Raw genomic sequence first — 16,351 nt, 5'->3', positions numbered from 1 at the left:
AACTCCTCTCCTGCTACCAGCCTCAGGAGCAAGGCCAATGCCAACACTCATCTGACATGCTACAGCCTCTTTATGTCTCCCACACCTCCCCCAAGATACAGCTCAACTGTGCAGCTTTCTGATATCTTCCTTTTCCCTTCCCAATCCTTGGTTAACGCTTTATCTCATTAACCCTAACAAGTTTATCTGACAATGCCTGTGTACTCAGATGGAAATTCTGAAGGTTAAGAATAAGGCACTTAAAAAATATACTCAATGGGGGGTTGAGGACAAATATGGGATACCTTAATGATCCAGGCGTCTTCAAACTACGGCCCTCGGGCCACATGCGGCCTGCAGAGGAGTCTGATCCGGCCTGCCAGGTTTTTTGGGCAGTGAGCGCAGCCGAGGTGTTACAGTAGGAATTAGTAGTTCATATAGTCCGGCCCTCCAGCTCTCTGAGGGACCGTGATCTGGCCCCCACTTTAAAAAGTTTGAGGACCCCTGCAGAAATTAAATATATATATATATATATATATATATATATATATATATATATATATATGTGTGTGTGTGTGTGTGTGTGTGTGTGTGTGTATGTATATATATATATATATATATCACACAAATAGATAGATAGATAGATAGATAGATATAGATATAGATATAGATATATAGATATAGATATAGATATAGATACTCAAGGTACTAACATTTTAAATAAATAGAACTGGGGTTGGAATCATTACTGCACATTCTTTTGTGACAGGGAATCTGAGAACTTGAGGAATTTTTCAATAAAATCCTTTCCTCTTAGGAAAATGACAGATTTACTATGTTGTATGTATTTTCAGATGGCATTTGGCATTATTTTAAGAATTTTGGTTCTTGGATGACCCCTTTAAAATTTGCACTACCTGAAGATAAGAACATTCCCATGATTCCAGTCTTTCCACACTTGGAATAATTTATTCTACCACTGTGCTTGGAACAATCAACCATGCTTTTCTTGACTCTTTGAATTTATCATTTAGTTACTATGATTCCCATATAAAATTATTGTTCTCACATTTCAGTTAGAATTTATTGGTTTGCTTCAGATTTGGAAAGCTGTTTTATCGGTTGCTGAGCAACCCAAATATGTAACTGTCTTTTGCCTTCACTAGAATCTTATTCAAGGCTGAAGTCTTGACATTCAGAGTGGAATGTTTCTAGTGAGGAATGGAGTTTTATGGCTGGGATCTGTTGGAATTGGCTGTGCGGCTCCAGATCTAATATCTGCAAGTGATTTTACAAATCAAAGTTATTAATGTGATGAACAAAGCCATCATTTTGTTTCACTTTGGAGTTGTTTATAAAAGAGAGAACAAGTAGTAATTTCCAGAATAAGCAACGGGAAATGATTAGCGCCAAATAACAGACACTCTGTGTTGACTGTGAAGACAGCATAAGGACAGCCTGCGAGGGCTAGGGCATCGAGATGGGCCTTTAGCTCCATGGTGGATGCAGATTGTACACATATTATACAATGAATGTAAATTATAAGATGATTTGCATGAGCAGTGTTTCTTAGAGTAATCTACAGTATCTAGAATTTGGGAAATTCAAATAAATGCTGAAAAACAGGTCCAAAAGAAGAAAACAACAATTCTTTTTCAATGGTTCTTGACTTTTTTTGTTTTTTTTTTTTCAGTAGCCACAGTCTTTTTACATAAATTAGTGGTCACATCAGTCCCATGTCTAAGAACACTCTCTCTCTCTCTCTCTCTCTCTCTCTCTCTCTCTCTCTCTCTCTGAAGGCAAAAATGCTCTTACCTTTCATGTTCAGCAGCCACCCAGAACTGGCTAGGTCTTTCTAGAACCAGCCTGTCAGCATTCACACATCCTTTGCTTCAAGTACTATCATCTCTAAGGCCAGGTGCTCAATAATTGAAAAGCATTCAAGATTTGTGTTTCATGTGGTAAAACACTAAAAGGGAAATAGATGATTTGCTGCTCCAATTTACACATTTCCTTACAATGTATATTGTTAATGGTATTACATGATCAAAGCCCAAAAGAGAATTATCTATATCATTAAGCAAAGCTTTCCAAGCCAAAAGCTTTTGTGAAAGGCATGTTCATTGAGCTCTATGCATGTGAGAAAGGACCACCAGCAGTGGCAGGAGGGCTAGATGGAGAAAACATGTCCAGTGTTCTGAGATTGACTGGGCTGTTTTATTTGTTCTTTATTTTTTAAATTATATTTTTATTGATTCCAGAGAGGTTGGGACAGGGAGAGAGAGAAGCATCAATGATGAGAGAACCATTTATCGGCTGCCTCCTGCACATCCCCCACTTTGGATCTAGCCCACAACCCAGGCATATGCCTTGACCTGGAATTGAACTGTGACCTCCTGGTTCATAGGTTGACGCTCAACCACTGAACAATATCTGCTGGGCTGACAGGGCTCTTTTATATGAACCATTTGGAGAAGAAAGATATAAGTTGCTTTCAGAGAATTTACATCAGCTCTAGATAAAGTGATGGGAGAATCTAAAGGGAGCTAGTTCTAGTACAGGTGCAGTCTATAAGGGCACTGTGTTTGCTTTGGGGGGCTTGCTTGCATAAGCAAGATGCCATGGCGCCTAGTGGTCAGCTTCTTGGCTATTCTGTCTAGATAACTGCAAAAGTAGCCACCTGGATGGAAGTTAATTCAAAGCTTGGAGGTACTAGTCTATTCATGAAGGTTATCGGTCTTTTGCTGTTTTCAGCCTGCAGCTGTTACCTGATTAACCTCTCTGGTTTCTTCCGTTCACCCTCCCATCTGTAATTTAATTGAGGACATTTCAGAATTTTCTTCTTGTTAATATAAATATTTCAAGGATTTTACTTCTTCCAGTAAGCTTAGCTTATGCAAAATAACAACATCCATGTGTAAGATCATAATTTCTCTGATGGCAATCAGTTGCATTCATCTTTCTAAACATCTTTAAAAGCCTGCTTCCAAGCTGCCACCAACCCCCTTTTTGTCTTGAGTAAGTCTTTGGGCCTCAAGTTTCTCTTTTGAAAAATATAGAGATTGGACTTTACAGATGGTTGCTGGGTGGCACCTGGAAGTAGAACAACGTGGTTCTTCAGCAGCTTTTCATGGCTCTGTCCACATCTGGAACCTCTTGCAGTGGTCGGCTGAAAATGGGTGCTTTCTTTGGGTGAACAGATAAGCAGAAAGCCATCACCACCATCCCCACCATGATAGCACACCCCTGTCTTCACACTCCTACTGGGTCCACATTACCTGAGCATAAAGGCCTCTCAGTCCTATTTTCCAACAATGATGAGCTCGAAAGTTAGGGGTTAAACAAAAGGGGGTGATTCTGGGAATGTTGCTGACACCAGGCCTATGTGCTCCAGGGGTTAGAATCACTTTGGAAGCAACCAGGCTTGGGAAGCAGTGAGGCTATGTGGAGTTTTCTAGACCTGGAAACTAAAATAGTAAACTTTAATTGCTCTTAAGAAAGAGAATTTCCAATCTGGATCTTTAATAGAGAGAGATCTTCTAGTTTTCAAAACTACTGAATACAACTTTGGAGAATACTGAAAGGAAACACAGAGATGAGTCCAGTGAAGGAATGTGCATTTAATAGTTATGCAGTTGTTGACCATAAAACAGAGGTTGACTAGAAACTTTATCACACACACACACACACACACACACACACACACACACACAAAAGATTTATTTGGGAAAAAGAAAGGATTGCAGTCCAGAGAGTACAGACATGGTGATCAGTGTGCAAGTTCTGCCCAAAACAAGAGGAAGTACCTTATAGAGGGGAAGAGGAAGTCAAAGAGAGGTGTGTTCCAGCCTTAGAGCTATGTTTAGCATAGAGTTCTTCCTGTAGGACCCTGGCAATGACACAGAATGTGACAGCTCCTCCCACAGGCTTTTTGGTTCCTGTTTAGGTTAAGATCTCTGTCATAATATTTTTTAAATATGTTTTTACCTATTTTTGAGATAGAGAGGGGAAAAGAGAGGGAAATAGAAACATGGATGAGAGAGAATCTTTGATTTGCTGCCTCCTGCATGCCCCCTACTATGGATCGAGCCCACAAGCAAGGCACGTGTCCTCCTGGTTCATAAGTCGGCGCTCAACCACTGAGCCATGTTGGCCAGGCCTCTGTCATAAATTCTGATGCAGTAAGTTGGGAATTCCACGTCACTTCTGCCAAACAAATAAGCAAAAGTTGTGAGAAGAGATGCTTCATGCATATTTCTCTGTTCTATATAATTGTACATAATAGTTCAAAAATATATCTGTACCAAAAAAATCTGTAAGTTCATTAAATCTAAGATATTGTGATTGTCAATTGTAATTTTAAATTCTTGCCATACATTATTAAAATAGTGTAGTGGAGAATAATTGATGTGATAAAACAAAACACTAGTCCAGGTTTGCTTTGATTATCTATTTCAAATGACAAATTAAACTATTTTGTATTTTCTATCCCCTTAAGAGAATAATATAAGTTGGACCGTTAGTTGCTAACCCCTAGTTATGATCATTTTTTTCCTTTGAAGATTAGTGCTCTATTTTTCTGCCTCAGAGATTCCTTTCATTGACCAATTGCAGTGGAAAGTTAACCCTTTCATGTTTCAGAAATGACAACTTGCTCAGCCTGGGCCTCTTGGTCCTCTATTTGGAGGGGTCTGTGTAGTAATCAGGTGCTCTAGGTTGTCCAGAAGATCAATCTTTGTTTCAGGCTCCAGTGGAAGCCAAGGTCCGTGTGCTCCTTCCCACCCACCCCCACACTACCTCTCTTGGTCAAAACGCAAGGTTTACACTGCCTGGAATCTTTTAAATAATTGTTTGATAGGTGATGTTGATGATAACAATAACAATATTTATTGAGCACTTACTAGGTTCTGGGTCCTTTATATGCATTATCTCATTTAATCCTCAGTCAATCGTTTGGACTAGTCAGTACATTTACCATTAGAGTTTTTGAAGATAATGAATCTGAATTTTTAAAAAGTAAGAAATCTTCCTAAGTCGCCCAACTAGAAGTTATGCTAAGTGATTCTGCTTTTTCATTTCATTTATTAAATTATTAAGAAAAGAAAAATGCTGAGGGATTTTGGTCTCTCAGGGTTTCCTATCATGATTCCACTGGTCTGCTCCTTAATAAGATTTGCATGTATATTGGTTTTTGTTCAAACTAAAAATGAGAATTTAAAATATTTTATATACAAACAGATGGTGCTTTAAGCATAATTATTTGCTTTAATAAAAACTGAATTGGCTGTGGCTGGGTGCTCAGTTGGTTGGAGCGTTGTCCCATACACCAAAAAGGTTGCACATTTGATATGTGATCCCTCCATCAGGACATATACCTAGGTTGCAGGGTTTGATCCCTAGTAGGGGCATATACAGGAGGCAACCCATAGATGTTTTTCACATCAATGTTTTTCACACTGATCTCTCTCCCCCCCCCTCCCCCCCCCCCCCCCTCTCTCCCTCTCTCTCTCTCTCTCTCTCTCTCTCTCTCTCTCTCTCTCTCTCTCTCTCTCTCTTTCTCTCCCATCACTCTAAAAACAGTAAACATATCATTCGGTGAGGATCAAAACAATAAAACTGAATCATTGTAAAAAATCAATTTAGTATTCAATGATTTGTTTTATTTCAACTTTGATATCATTTTTAACCATTTAAAATTCTTAAAAGACTAGAAGAAAGTTTTATTTTAAGTCTGATTCACTGACTATATTCTAAGAAAATTTTATATTTATAACTTCTCCTACAGCTATCATAAATTCATAGAAAATTCTATACATGTGTAAACCCCCAAAAAATGAATTTTTTAAAAAAAGCATGAGTCATTGATCATCTCAGATGTAGCCGAGGAGCCAATATTGTGAGGTAATTAAGTTACTAGAACCATCAAGAAAAAATAAAATTGGCTATTGTTAGCACCTTCTAATTTTTTTTAATCTCATAAAAGTTAATTGTTATTGAGTGTCTGCCTCTGACTGTAATGACAAATCTCCACCTAAGGGTTCCAGTGTGTAATTGAAATGCACTTCAGTCACACCCAGTGTCTGACATATTTCAAGTTTTCAGCAAAATTTTGGGGGAGCTCAGATTAACCAGCTTTTACCCAACAACTAGGTGAGCCTTTGATATATTGAGCTTAGTGGTCTTCTGGAGAAATCATGTCAGTTTGCTTGCACTACAAACTATTCATTTGGTTCCCAAATGATAAATGTTTACACTCCTAAACTAGATCTACTCTGAATTCGTTTTTACCCCTGAAAAAAAAAATCTTTTTTTTTACAGAATAAGACTATGTTCCAGATAACACCCTTCCCATTCCCAACAAGTATAGTAATACATGGGTTTCAGGAAAGGCACCTGGTTCAGGATAGCACCCTGAAATAGAGAAGCTGACAGAACACACTTAAGAGCTATCTAGCATGACTGCTTATTATGAGCAAGGATGGTTTTGTAATCACTCATGCAAAGCAGACAGCAAGAGTTTTGCTTGACATGGACATTCTTTACTAAAGTGTACACAGATGGAAACACTGAGGGTGAATTTTACTATGAACTCAAATAAAATTAAATTATAGATCACTTGAAAAATTACATGACAGTGTAATGAAATTTAATGACTCTGGTTTGGGATATGTTTATATAATGTGGGAGCAAAGGGCAGAAAACTCAGCCCAAACTGCCTTTAGCAAAATAATTGCAAAGTCTAAAGGTTCTGATTTTAGGTATGGCTTGTTCAAGGCTCAAGTCATGTCATCAGATTATTTCTGTCCTGACTTTTTGGCTCTCCTCCTGTACCATCCCCTTTCCTAGTCTTTTCCCCTTGCATTGCTAAAATAACTGCTACAACTTAATCTGATAGATAGTCCTGCTTAAGACCAGCAGAGAAAGAGGGCCTTTGCTTTTCTCTTAATTCAAATAAAAGTCCTGTGTGCCCTAATCATACACGACCAGGAACTATGCCCAGTAGGGCACTTTGCACTGACAGGATTAGGCCTTTGTAGTTGAGGATTCATTGTACCATGAGAAGGATGGGGCCAAGGCATTCTCATTTGTTTGTTTGACAATAATGATGCTAATAAAACTTAACATCTATGTCCTGGTTCTTATGTGGCAGGCCATATGCTAAGTGCTTCACTGTGAATTACCTCATTTACTCATAGGATAGAAAAAACTGGTATTTTTCTCAGTGACTCCAGCAATAAGATCACTAACAGAGAATATGGGTAGAAAAGGGGGTGCTGTTCTAATGTTTTCCTCTCCACTTAATGAATTAATTCCGTAATATGCTCTGCTTCACATTAAGGAAATTTCCTTATATTGCCCTTAAATAAGAATCAAGAATGGGTGCCATCCTCAACATATAGTTTCCTTCTCTAAGAAGCTGGTGGTTCCCACATCTCTCTATCTGAAGTCAGAGAAAAGGGGAGATAGGGCCTGGGGTGCACATACTCAGTTCTGTACGGATGGGACCGTGGAATAGCTAACACACACACTCCACTCACATCTCAATGGCCAAATACTAATCTCAGAGCCACCGCTAGCTACAGGGGACGGTGAGGGTTCACACCTCCCTGAGCAGTGCGTGTGCCCCTCTAAAACACGAATACTGTTGAAGTGTAAGAGATTAGAGGACAGCTAACTACATACAAGATCATCATATGCTTTGTTCCTTTAATTTGTGGGTGCACTACAAAGCATGCATGTATTTTCTTTTTTTTTAAATATATTTTATTGATTTTTCACAGAGGAAGGGAGAGGGATAGAGAGCTAGAAACATCGATGAGAGAGAAACATCGATCAGCTGCCTCCTGCACACTCCCCACTGGGGATGTGCCTGCAACCAATGTATATGCCCTTGACTGGAATCGAACCTAGGACCTTTCAGTCCGCAGACCGATGCTCTATCCATTGAGCCAAACCAATGTTGGCAACACTCTTGTATTTTCTAAGGTTAAATCATCCTCACCTTCCTAAGATAAATCCCACATTGGTCAGGAAAAAAAAATTTTTTTACTGGATTGTTGGAGCTGATTTGTAAATGCTTTATTTAGGATTTTGGCATCTCTGTTTACGAAAAGTACTTTTAAACTAATGTGGAAAATTGTAATACTTTACAAGTATATGGTACTTTGCAGTTCTTGAAATTATTTCATATGTGTTATCATCATGAGAATTGATAATTATCAGGAGCTATTAAAAAAGCAGTATATAATGTGTAAATAGAAAACATCTATAAATTGAAACTGCCTTTTCTTATTATTGCCTACACTCTAAAGGGCTGTCAGTGGAACTAAAGTAAAGATTAGGAGGGAAGAGGATGCAGAGGAGTGAAAGGGTTTTTGCTCACAGGAATCTAGGAGGGAGTTACCACCCCACCCCACCCCCACCCCCAGAAAGCACAAGGAGGAATGGGGCTGCCTGCCCTTTAAATGTCTAGCTCTGTGCTGATGTTCTAGACATTCTATCAATGTAATGTTTAAACAACCTGATTTTGAATTTATAAGTAAAGGATTTCCTGGTTATTAAACATTCTTTCTTAACTTTTGTTTTGATTTCATCATATCTGCACAGACTAAATTAGGTCGTGGCAACTGAGCTCTCTCCCGGGAAAAGGAAGCACTAAACATACAGGGTGCTCCCGCTGCCCGTCTGGCGGCCAGGTCACATACATGCCCTGGTCACAGTCTCGGTTAAGGAGCTTTTCCAGGAGCTTTTCCAGAATACACAACCATTACATAACAGTGATCGCCCAGACGTATAAAGTGCCTTTGGGAGGAAAATAGATGGGTGGCTGACATAATTTTGCAAAAAAGAGGAAATTGGTAACAGATTAGGCATCACAGTAAACATAGAATTGCTCAAATAGCAAGGCCTGTTTGTAGAGTTGACCCATACAAAATATGCCATTTGTTCGCTCTCTTCCCTGAGTCTCAGAGCCTCTGGTGTGTCATAGGTTAGGTACTTAGGAGAGCATTCACTCTAAGATCTCTCAGCAGAGCTTTCAGCCCTCTTTGCCCCTCCTCAGTATTCCCTTCTTACTTCCCTCTTTCCTTCTTTCCCTCCCTCCCTCCTTCTCTCCCTTCCCCCCTCACATTCACCCTCAGAAGCAATGACACCACAGTGTACCTGGGAAGAACCTGCTGGCTTCCCCTGATGCCAGCTGCACATTCCAGAATGAAGCAAAGAGCAGGAACTGTCTGATAAGTCATGGTGCACATGTCCCATTAGAACAATTCGATCCCACATAGCCTTTTGCCCTGGACTTTGTGCATTGACCCAACTGGTCAGATAAGTCATCCAGATCTACTTTCCTTTGTGCTGTTTGGGGAAAGACTGTGTGCCTAAGTTGACTATTTCTTCTGGGATAAATACACACCATGCACAATTCATACCAGTGTGCATGGAAAGATACCCTAGAAACCCGTCCATTACTTGCCATCACCAGCCCTAGAAATTCATTATGAATATGGATGATGAATACGGTTAAAGTCCGGGTGACTAGAACCTCCCAACTGCCATCTTCCATCTTTCCGAGCAGATGTCATTGCCATGAAGAGCAGTGAGCAGTGGTATGAGCCACACAGGTAGTGTAACTAAGCATCTCAGTCTAAAATAGTTAATTATACTTTACCCCACAGGGGGGAAAAAATGTTTCCTCAGGTTCCTGAAAATGGATGATGAGTAGTTTAGAACCTCGTGGATGTCCAATCTTTGGTTGCCTATTTTTAAAATGCTGATCTGGGGTTTGAAACAAACTGTTCGTTTCCAGAGACCCATTAGGCCTTGTGATCTCTTTCTATAAGTAGATAAAAGGAAGAGTGTAAGGGAGAAATTAGCAGAAGAAGAGGTAGGCTACCAGACAGTAAATTTGCTGAAAGCCTAGACAACTATAATAGCCTGATGTAGGTTCACAAAAAAGTGGATCAACCTTTAAGTGAAGTAAAGTCCAAAGGTAGATCCAAATATATCTCAGAATTTAGGGTGGAAATAAATTTCATCCTAGCTGTCTCCCCTCTGCCATTCTATATAAAAAGAGGCAATATGCAAATTAACCCTCACGCCCTCACAACCAGGCCAGCAGGGGGTTAGTGAGGGATGACCGAACAACTGAACAAGCAGGCTGTGTGAGGCGACCAGGCCAGCAGGGGCGTTAGTGAGGGGCAACCAGGCTGGCAGGGGGGACAGTTGGGGGTGACCAGATCAGCAGGGGGGAGGGGCAGTAAGAGGCAACCAGTCCAGTGGGTGGAGCATTTAGGGGCAACTAGGCAGGCAGGCAGGTGAGCGATTAGGAGCCAGCGGTCCAGGATTGTGAGAGGGATGTCCAATTGCCAGTTTAAGGACCAATCCAGGAATCAGGCCTAAACCGGCAAACATCCCCCAAGGACTCCCAGATTGGAGAGGGTGCAGAGTGTGCTGAGAGAACTCCCCCCCAACATAAATTTTATGCACCTGGCCTCGAGTTTCATTATAAGAGCTCAATACATGTTGTGTTGTTGTCAAATCACATTTAGGTTGTTCAAGATTTAAATGTAAAAAGTAAAACTAAAATGTTTCGAAAAGCAGTTTCAAATGAATATTTCTGTCATCTTCGGTGGAAAAGCTTCCTAAGCAGAGTGTTGAAACTAAAAGTCATAAGGAATAGAATGATAATATTTGACTACTCAAAATTTTAAACTTGTGCAAGTCTGAGCATACAAAGTCTTATAAATAACCCAAAATCCTCTTCTCAAACAATATATTATTCTAGAGCTTTGAATAGATAAGCTTTAAAAACGTAAGTAAGGGGATGGATTAAGTGAAAAGTTATGAATCTACCCACCACTTAAGTCTCTCTAAGATGGCCACAGCAACAGGATGAGCCTCACCAGGCCAGGTTAGTCCGCAATGCAAAGAAGTTATTTCTGTGGAGACAAAACCTGCTGGCAGCCTCAATCCCTCCCAAAACCTCAGACCACATGCAGCCATTAACCAAAGTAAACATGGAAAGAGGAGCATTGGAATTGTCAGTAAATTCTGCAAAGTTGAAATTCAAGCCATCAGTTTCAGTAATTCCCAGAAGTTGACAGCTAAATCTAAACACTGTGTGGCTTTGAGATTTTACAGCTGGGCCCATGCAAAGGTAACTGGAATTTCTTTTTTAAAAGGATATCATTGGTGTAGCCTACACAGACAACTTTCTATGTCATTAACTTTTAAAAGATTTATTTAGCCCCAGTGAGTAAAGGAATCAAAGAATGTAGGATTGAAAACCTGCGTAGAGATCAAGGCCAAGTGAAAGCCCTAAGTAGCTTCTAAGAGACTTGCACCATCCTGAGCCACTGTAACCTGGCAGTTCAGTCTGACGGGCCACAGCCTGTGAATAAGGCCAGCTTTAAGCAGCTATGGCAGTGTTTAATTTTGTCCCTAAACTGCAACATCCTTATTGTGAATTTGCTCTCTTTAATTAGTAGTGACCTCGGGGAATAAGATATCTCCATGTGGAAATTGGGGCCCAGGAAGAGCTTTGTGGGCCTACATTTGAATGGGGAGATCCCTGAGAACCTATCCTAGTGAAGTTGATATTCACAGTGATGTGCCAAGTTGGTTCATTTGGAGCTGGTCTCGCATCCTTACCAAAGACCCCCTTGTCAAGGCCCCAGAACTCCTCACTGAGAGGCTGAGTGTCACAAGAAATAGGGACAGGGACCCAGATAACTCTGATCCAAGAAAGTTGCCCCTCTTGCTTCAAACTACCCAGTAATAGGGGCATTGTGGGGGGAGTATTTTGGAGTGGAGGTGAAATAATCCCAGAGTTACCTATTAGCCTCCATCCTCCCTGGTTTGGTATGGAGATGCACAAGCTGTTTACATTGAACTAGGTAAAATAAGCAGAAAAATATTTCTGAGACCATTTATTTTATGTTAACAGATCATGTTAGAGCTTGTTAAGGAACTCTATTCGGGGTTGCTTTGGGTACTCGCTGTAGGAGAAAATTGACTTGAAAATGGTAAGTACAGATATGTGACCAAGTATTCAGAGTGTCTGAGTGATGGAAAGAGAAAAAGGTCGCAGACAGATGGCAAAAAAATCTGTATTTGACCTTTGTGCCATGGGGTCAGAGTGCCTTTTCCTCTCTTCAGGGGATGGGAGGGTTGTGAAATGCAATTTAGGGCTATAAACTTGGACTGGTTGGAAAGCAGCCGCCTTTATTTAGCAGGGTCAATAACACCTTGGACAGCTGAAGGGTAGGTTGATCATGAGCTCACTGCTACCAAAATTATGAGTTCCTTTTGGGTTCTTTTCTCATAGTCAAGATATCAGCATCTCAAAGTAGCTGAAGAAAAAGGAAAAAAAAATTTTTAATATATTTCATTGATTTTTTTACAGAGAGGAAGGGAAAGAGATAGAGAGTTTAAAAACATGGATGAGAGAGAAACATCCATCAGCTGCCTCCTGCACAATCCCTCCTGGGAATGTGCCCGCAACCAAGGTACATGCCCTTGACCGGAATCGAACCTGGGACACTTCAATCTGCAGGCCAGTGCTCTAGCCACTGAGCCAAACTGGTTTCGGCAAGAAAGAGAAAATTTGACTCAGTTTCTGGCTGTTGGATCTTAGAAATGCACCTGGATACTAGATCTGGCAAAGAATCATCACAAGTAATGTCATTATGTGGGTGTGTATGTGACTTTATCCGGACATTTCACCATTAGCTTCCTGCTCTCTCTCATATCCCCTCACCCTCATCCCTCTCGCCACAGGCGTAGAAGACATCGTGGCGATAATGATTCCTGAGCCCAAAGGGAAGGAGATAGTGAGCCTGCTGGAAAGAAACATCACCGTGACGATGTACATCACCATCGGTACACGGAACTTGCAGAAATACGTGAGCCGCACGTCAGTTGTGTTTGTCTCCATCTCCTTCATCGTCCTGATGATCATTTCTCTCGCGTGGCTGGTCTTCTATTATATCCAGAGGTTTCGATATGCAAATGCCAGGGACAGGAACCAGGTGAGTAGCAAAAAGTTTTTCTAAAACTTAAAAATTACTATAAAAATAAGACATGTTATTGTATAAACTTATAAAATCACACAAAATAACTAAGACCAAAGTTACCTATGATTTCCCCCTCTCAAGATAAGCAATTGATATTTGTTGCATAGTTTTTCAGATCTTTGCCAATACATATATTTTAATGTTTTATTAGTATTGTCCTGTTAAACGGAGGGGTTTTGTCCTATATTCCTATTGCTCGTCTTTATTTAGGCACATAATAAAAGAGAAAGGGAACATGAGCTGAGATTATGCTAATAGTGGCAACATTATTTAGGAAAAGCCCAAATTTCCTCCTTGAGGATAGAAGAAAAGGAGGTAAATAAAAGCTATTTTAAAAGCTATTACATTTTGAACAGATAATATATATACATGGTATAAATTGAAAAAGGTATAAAATAGTTAAATGAAAAGTAATTGCCTTCCCATGTATGCCCCTTAGTTACCAAGGTCCTCTGCCTGGAATTTCTTCTCTTCTAGAGATATTTTATGTGCTTGCAAATGCATGTGTGTTTGTGTGTGTGTGTGTGTGTGTGTGTGTGTGTGTGTGTGTGTGTGTGTGTGTGTGTGTGTGAGAGAGAGAGAGAGAGAGAGAGAGAGAGAGAGAGAGAGAACAAATAATAGTACACCTTAACTCTGTACCCTTATTTCTCACTGTATCTTAGAGATTAATTTATATCAACACTCAATCCAAGCTGCCTTCTCATTTCTAATGCCTGGATACCATTTCCTTTTTTGTGTATGTTGTATTTATTAAACCAACTCCTATTGATGGACATGTTTTCTCTTTTTAAAAAAAGTTTACAAGTGACACTAAGCACATCCTTCTGACCAAATTTGGCCGTTTTTGGCCTTAGAAGTAAAGATTGGTTGTTAAGTCCTTTCTGGTATCTATTCTAAGATCCTCCAACTCCAGGGGCTCCACAAAGGAGGCTCAGGGTTCTTCTTCTCAACTAATCACCTCCCTTCTTAAACTCTTGAGATGGAGACCCAGGGTCATGACAGATTCTTTTAAATTTTGTTTTATTGATTGGTTTTGAGAGAGGAGGAGAGAGGGAAAGACAGAGAAGGGAGAGAGAAACATCAGCTTCTTTGTTCCACCCATTTATGCACTTGTTGGTTTATTCTTGTGTGTACCCTAACCAGGGATCAAACCGGCAACCGTGGCATATCCAGATGATGCTCTAATCAACTGAGCATCTGGTAGGCCAGGGACATGACAGATTCTCGACTGAATGCCAATGTCCACTCCAGGCAGCCTCCCTTGCCCTCTGGGAGGTGAAGGAGCCATGTGTCCCTCACTTCCCAGATGTGCACTTTGGCAGCTGTCCACCCTGCAGATGCCGCGAGCAGCATTCCTGCCGTGGCTGTGGCAGGTGAGCCTGCCTGCTGGGGATGCTGGGGACACTGTCCCTCTGTCTCTTAGGATACCCCATCTCTGACACAAAGACTGGGTCTGTGTTCTGAAAACCACAGGACTCTCGGTAGAGGATGGCAATTTCAAACATGGGCAGATCAGATAAATGATGTAAGGCTCTTTTTTGTTTTTCATAAACAATGTTGCCTTTGAGGCTAACCCAAGGAAACCAGACCTGGCTTGTGTTGTTTTATGTGAGGCCTGGTAATGACATTCAACCAAGCTTTCTTGAAAGAGGTACTCCTCTGTGTGAATACTTTTCCTGGTATTTGCATGTACATGGCCCGTGGCCCTTTGATTTCCTTTGCACATTTGGTCCTGAAGTTAAGCTGGAGCAAGAGATGCAATGGTATTTAAGACAAACTTGAACGCCATAGGGGAAGAGGGACGGAAAGGGAAAGGAGTATGCCCAGTGTCCCTGGGGTCAGAGATGCTTCCATCTCCTAAAAAGTGACAACCAACTTAGTCCCTGATGTGTCCCTGCAGAACGTAGAGAGCCCTCGGGAGAATAGAAAGGCAAAATGTATGTTATATCTGTGACATAGTTAGCCATTGACTTGCCATGTTTAGATAATTCAGGTCCCAGGGATCTTTGCCTCCCAGTTCTGTTCTGTGTGGAAGAAAATCCTGACCTGGTAAAACTGGAAATGACACAACTCCACAAACCTGGTTTTACTAATGAGGGGAACTGGGGTCCAGAATGTTGAAGTGACTTGGCCAAAGCCACACAGTTAGTGACATAAATAGGGCTGAAAGCTGGATCTTCTAACATCCAAGCCATGCACCTCCCACGAAAGATAACCCTAATGTTTCTACCTCATGTCACGTGTGCAGTCATCACTCTGTGAGGTCACCATACTGTGAGGGCAGCCAGACCAATTCCCTTACCCACTTTACTACATTGACGGAATGCTGACCTACATCATAGAACTCAGCTGAACTGGCTGTGCAGTGATTTCTGTTGCATCAGCCAGGCCTGGAAAACTCATTGTTATGTATTATGAGCAAGGAAAGTGTCTGAGTCACCCATGGCCACATGAGGTTCCAGATGACTGGGATCAACTCTGTTTATGGTTATAGTTCCTTTCTTCACCTATGAACGTGGTCAGCAAACTGCGGCTCTCGAGCCACGTGCAACTCTGGCCCCTTGAGTGTGGCTCTTCCACAAAATACCACGGCCTGGGTGAGTCTATTTTGAAGAAGTGGCGTTAGGTTAGAAGAAGTTTAAGTTTAAAAAATTTGGCTCTCAAAAGAAATTTCAATCCTTGTATTATTGATATTTGGCTCTGTTGACTAATGAGTTTGCCAACCACTGACCTAGGCCGTAAGAACACTTTGCTGTTTTTCCACTTGGTGGTGGTGATGAGAATCGTGATGATCAAATACAGCTATCAGTAAAAAGGGGCAAATATGAAACAAAATTATCCAATCTGATAAGATGGAACATAAACTCGATTTTGATGCTGTATTGGTGTCCTTATGTTCCTAGTTAGTTTTTAATCATATTCACTGCATGTCTGTTTATAACACAGAAGGAGACAAGAGGAAAGTGTCTTCTTTTTCTCCATCTCCTAAATATTTAGAAGGTTTGTGTCTTGTGTTGAACTGGAGTCTGCCATTATTTACCGTCTTTGTTGGCATTTATGTAGGACTTGCTTCTTTTAATAAATAGTTCTTTTTTATTTTCCATGAAACCATTTGTCTTCACTACTGTCAAGGAACCAATAACCTTGGTAAACACTTCCTTATACTCATTTAGATTCAATTGACGGATAAATCTAATTATTAAGATGGTCCAACTCCTAGTGATCTTTAGTAAAAAGCATGATTTGGATCTGGGTTAGAGAAAATCTGTAGGAGCCCTTAGACAAGGGAGAGGAATCGC

General features: G+C 40.7%; 1 protein-coding gene across 1 annotated transcript in view; it reads left to right on the top strand.

Annotated features, from left to right (window-relative positions):
* Positions 1 to 16,351, top strand: part of RNF150 (ring finger protein 150) — a 156,531-nt gene that overhangs the window by 78,880 nt on the left and 61,300 nt on the right. Inside the window, exon 2 of the mRNA XM_036423736.2 lies at positions 12,757 to 13,007. Coding sequence (XP_036279629.1) covers positions 12,757 to 13,007 — 251 coding nt within the window. The remainder of the gene's footprint in view (positions 1 to 12,756; positions 13,008 to 16,351) is intronic.

Source organism: Pipistrellus kuhlii, unplaced genomic scaffold, assembly GCF_014108245.1.
Source record: "Pipistrellus kuhlii isolate mPipKuh1 unplaced genomic scaffold, mPipKuh1.p scaffold_m20_p_8, whole genome shotgun sequence".
NCBI classification, from domain to species: domain Eukaryota; kingdom Metazoa; phylum Chordata; class Mammalia; order Chiroptera; family Vespertilionidae; genus Pipistrellus; species Pipistrellus kuhlii.
The sequence above is the reverse complement of the archived record's forward strand: the minus strand, read 5'-3'. Positions and strand labels throughout refer to the sequence as shown.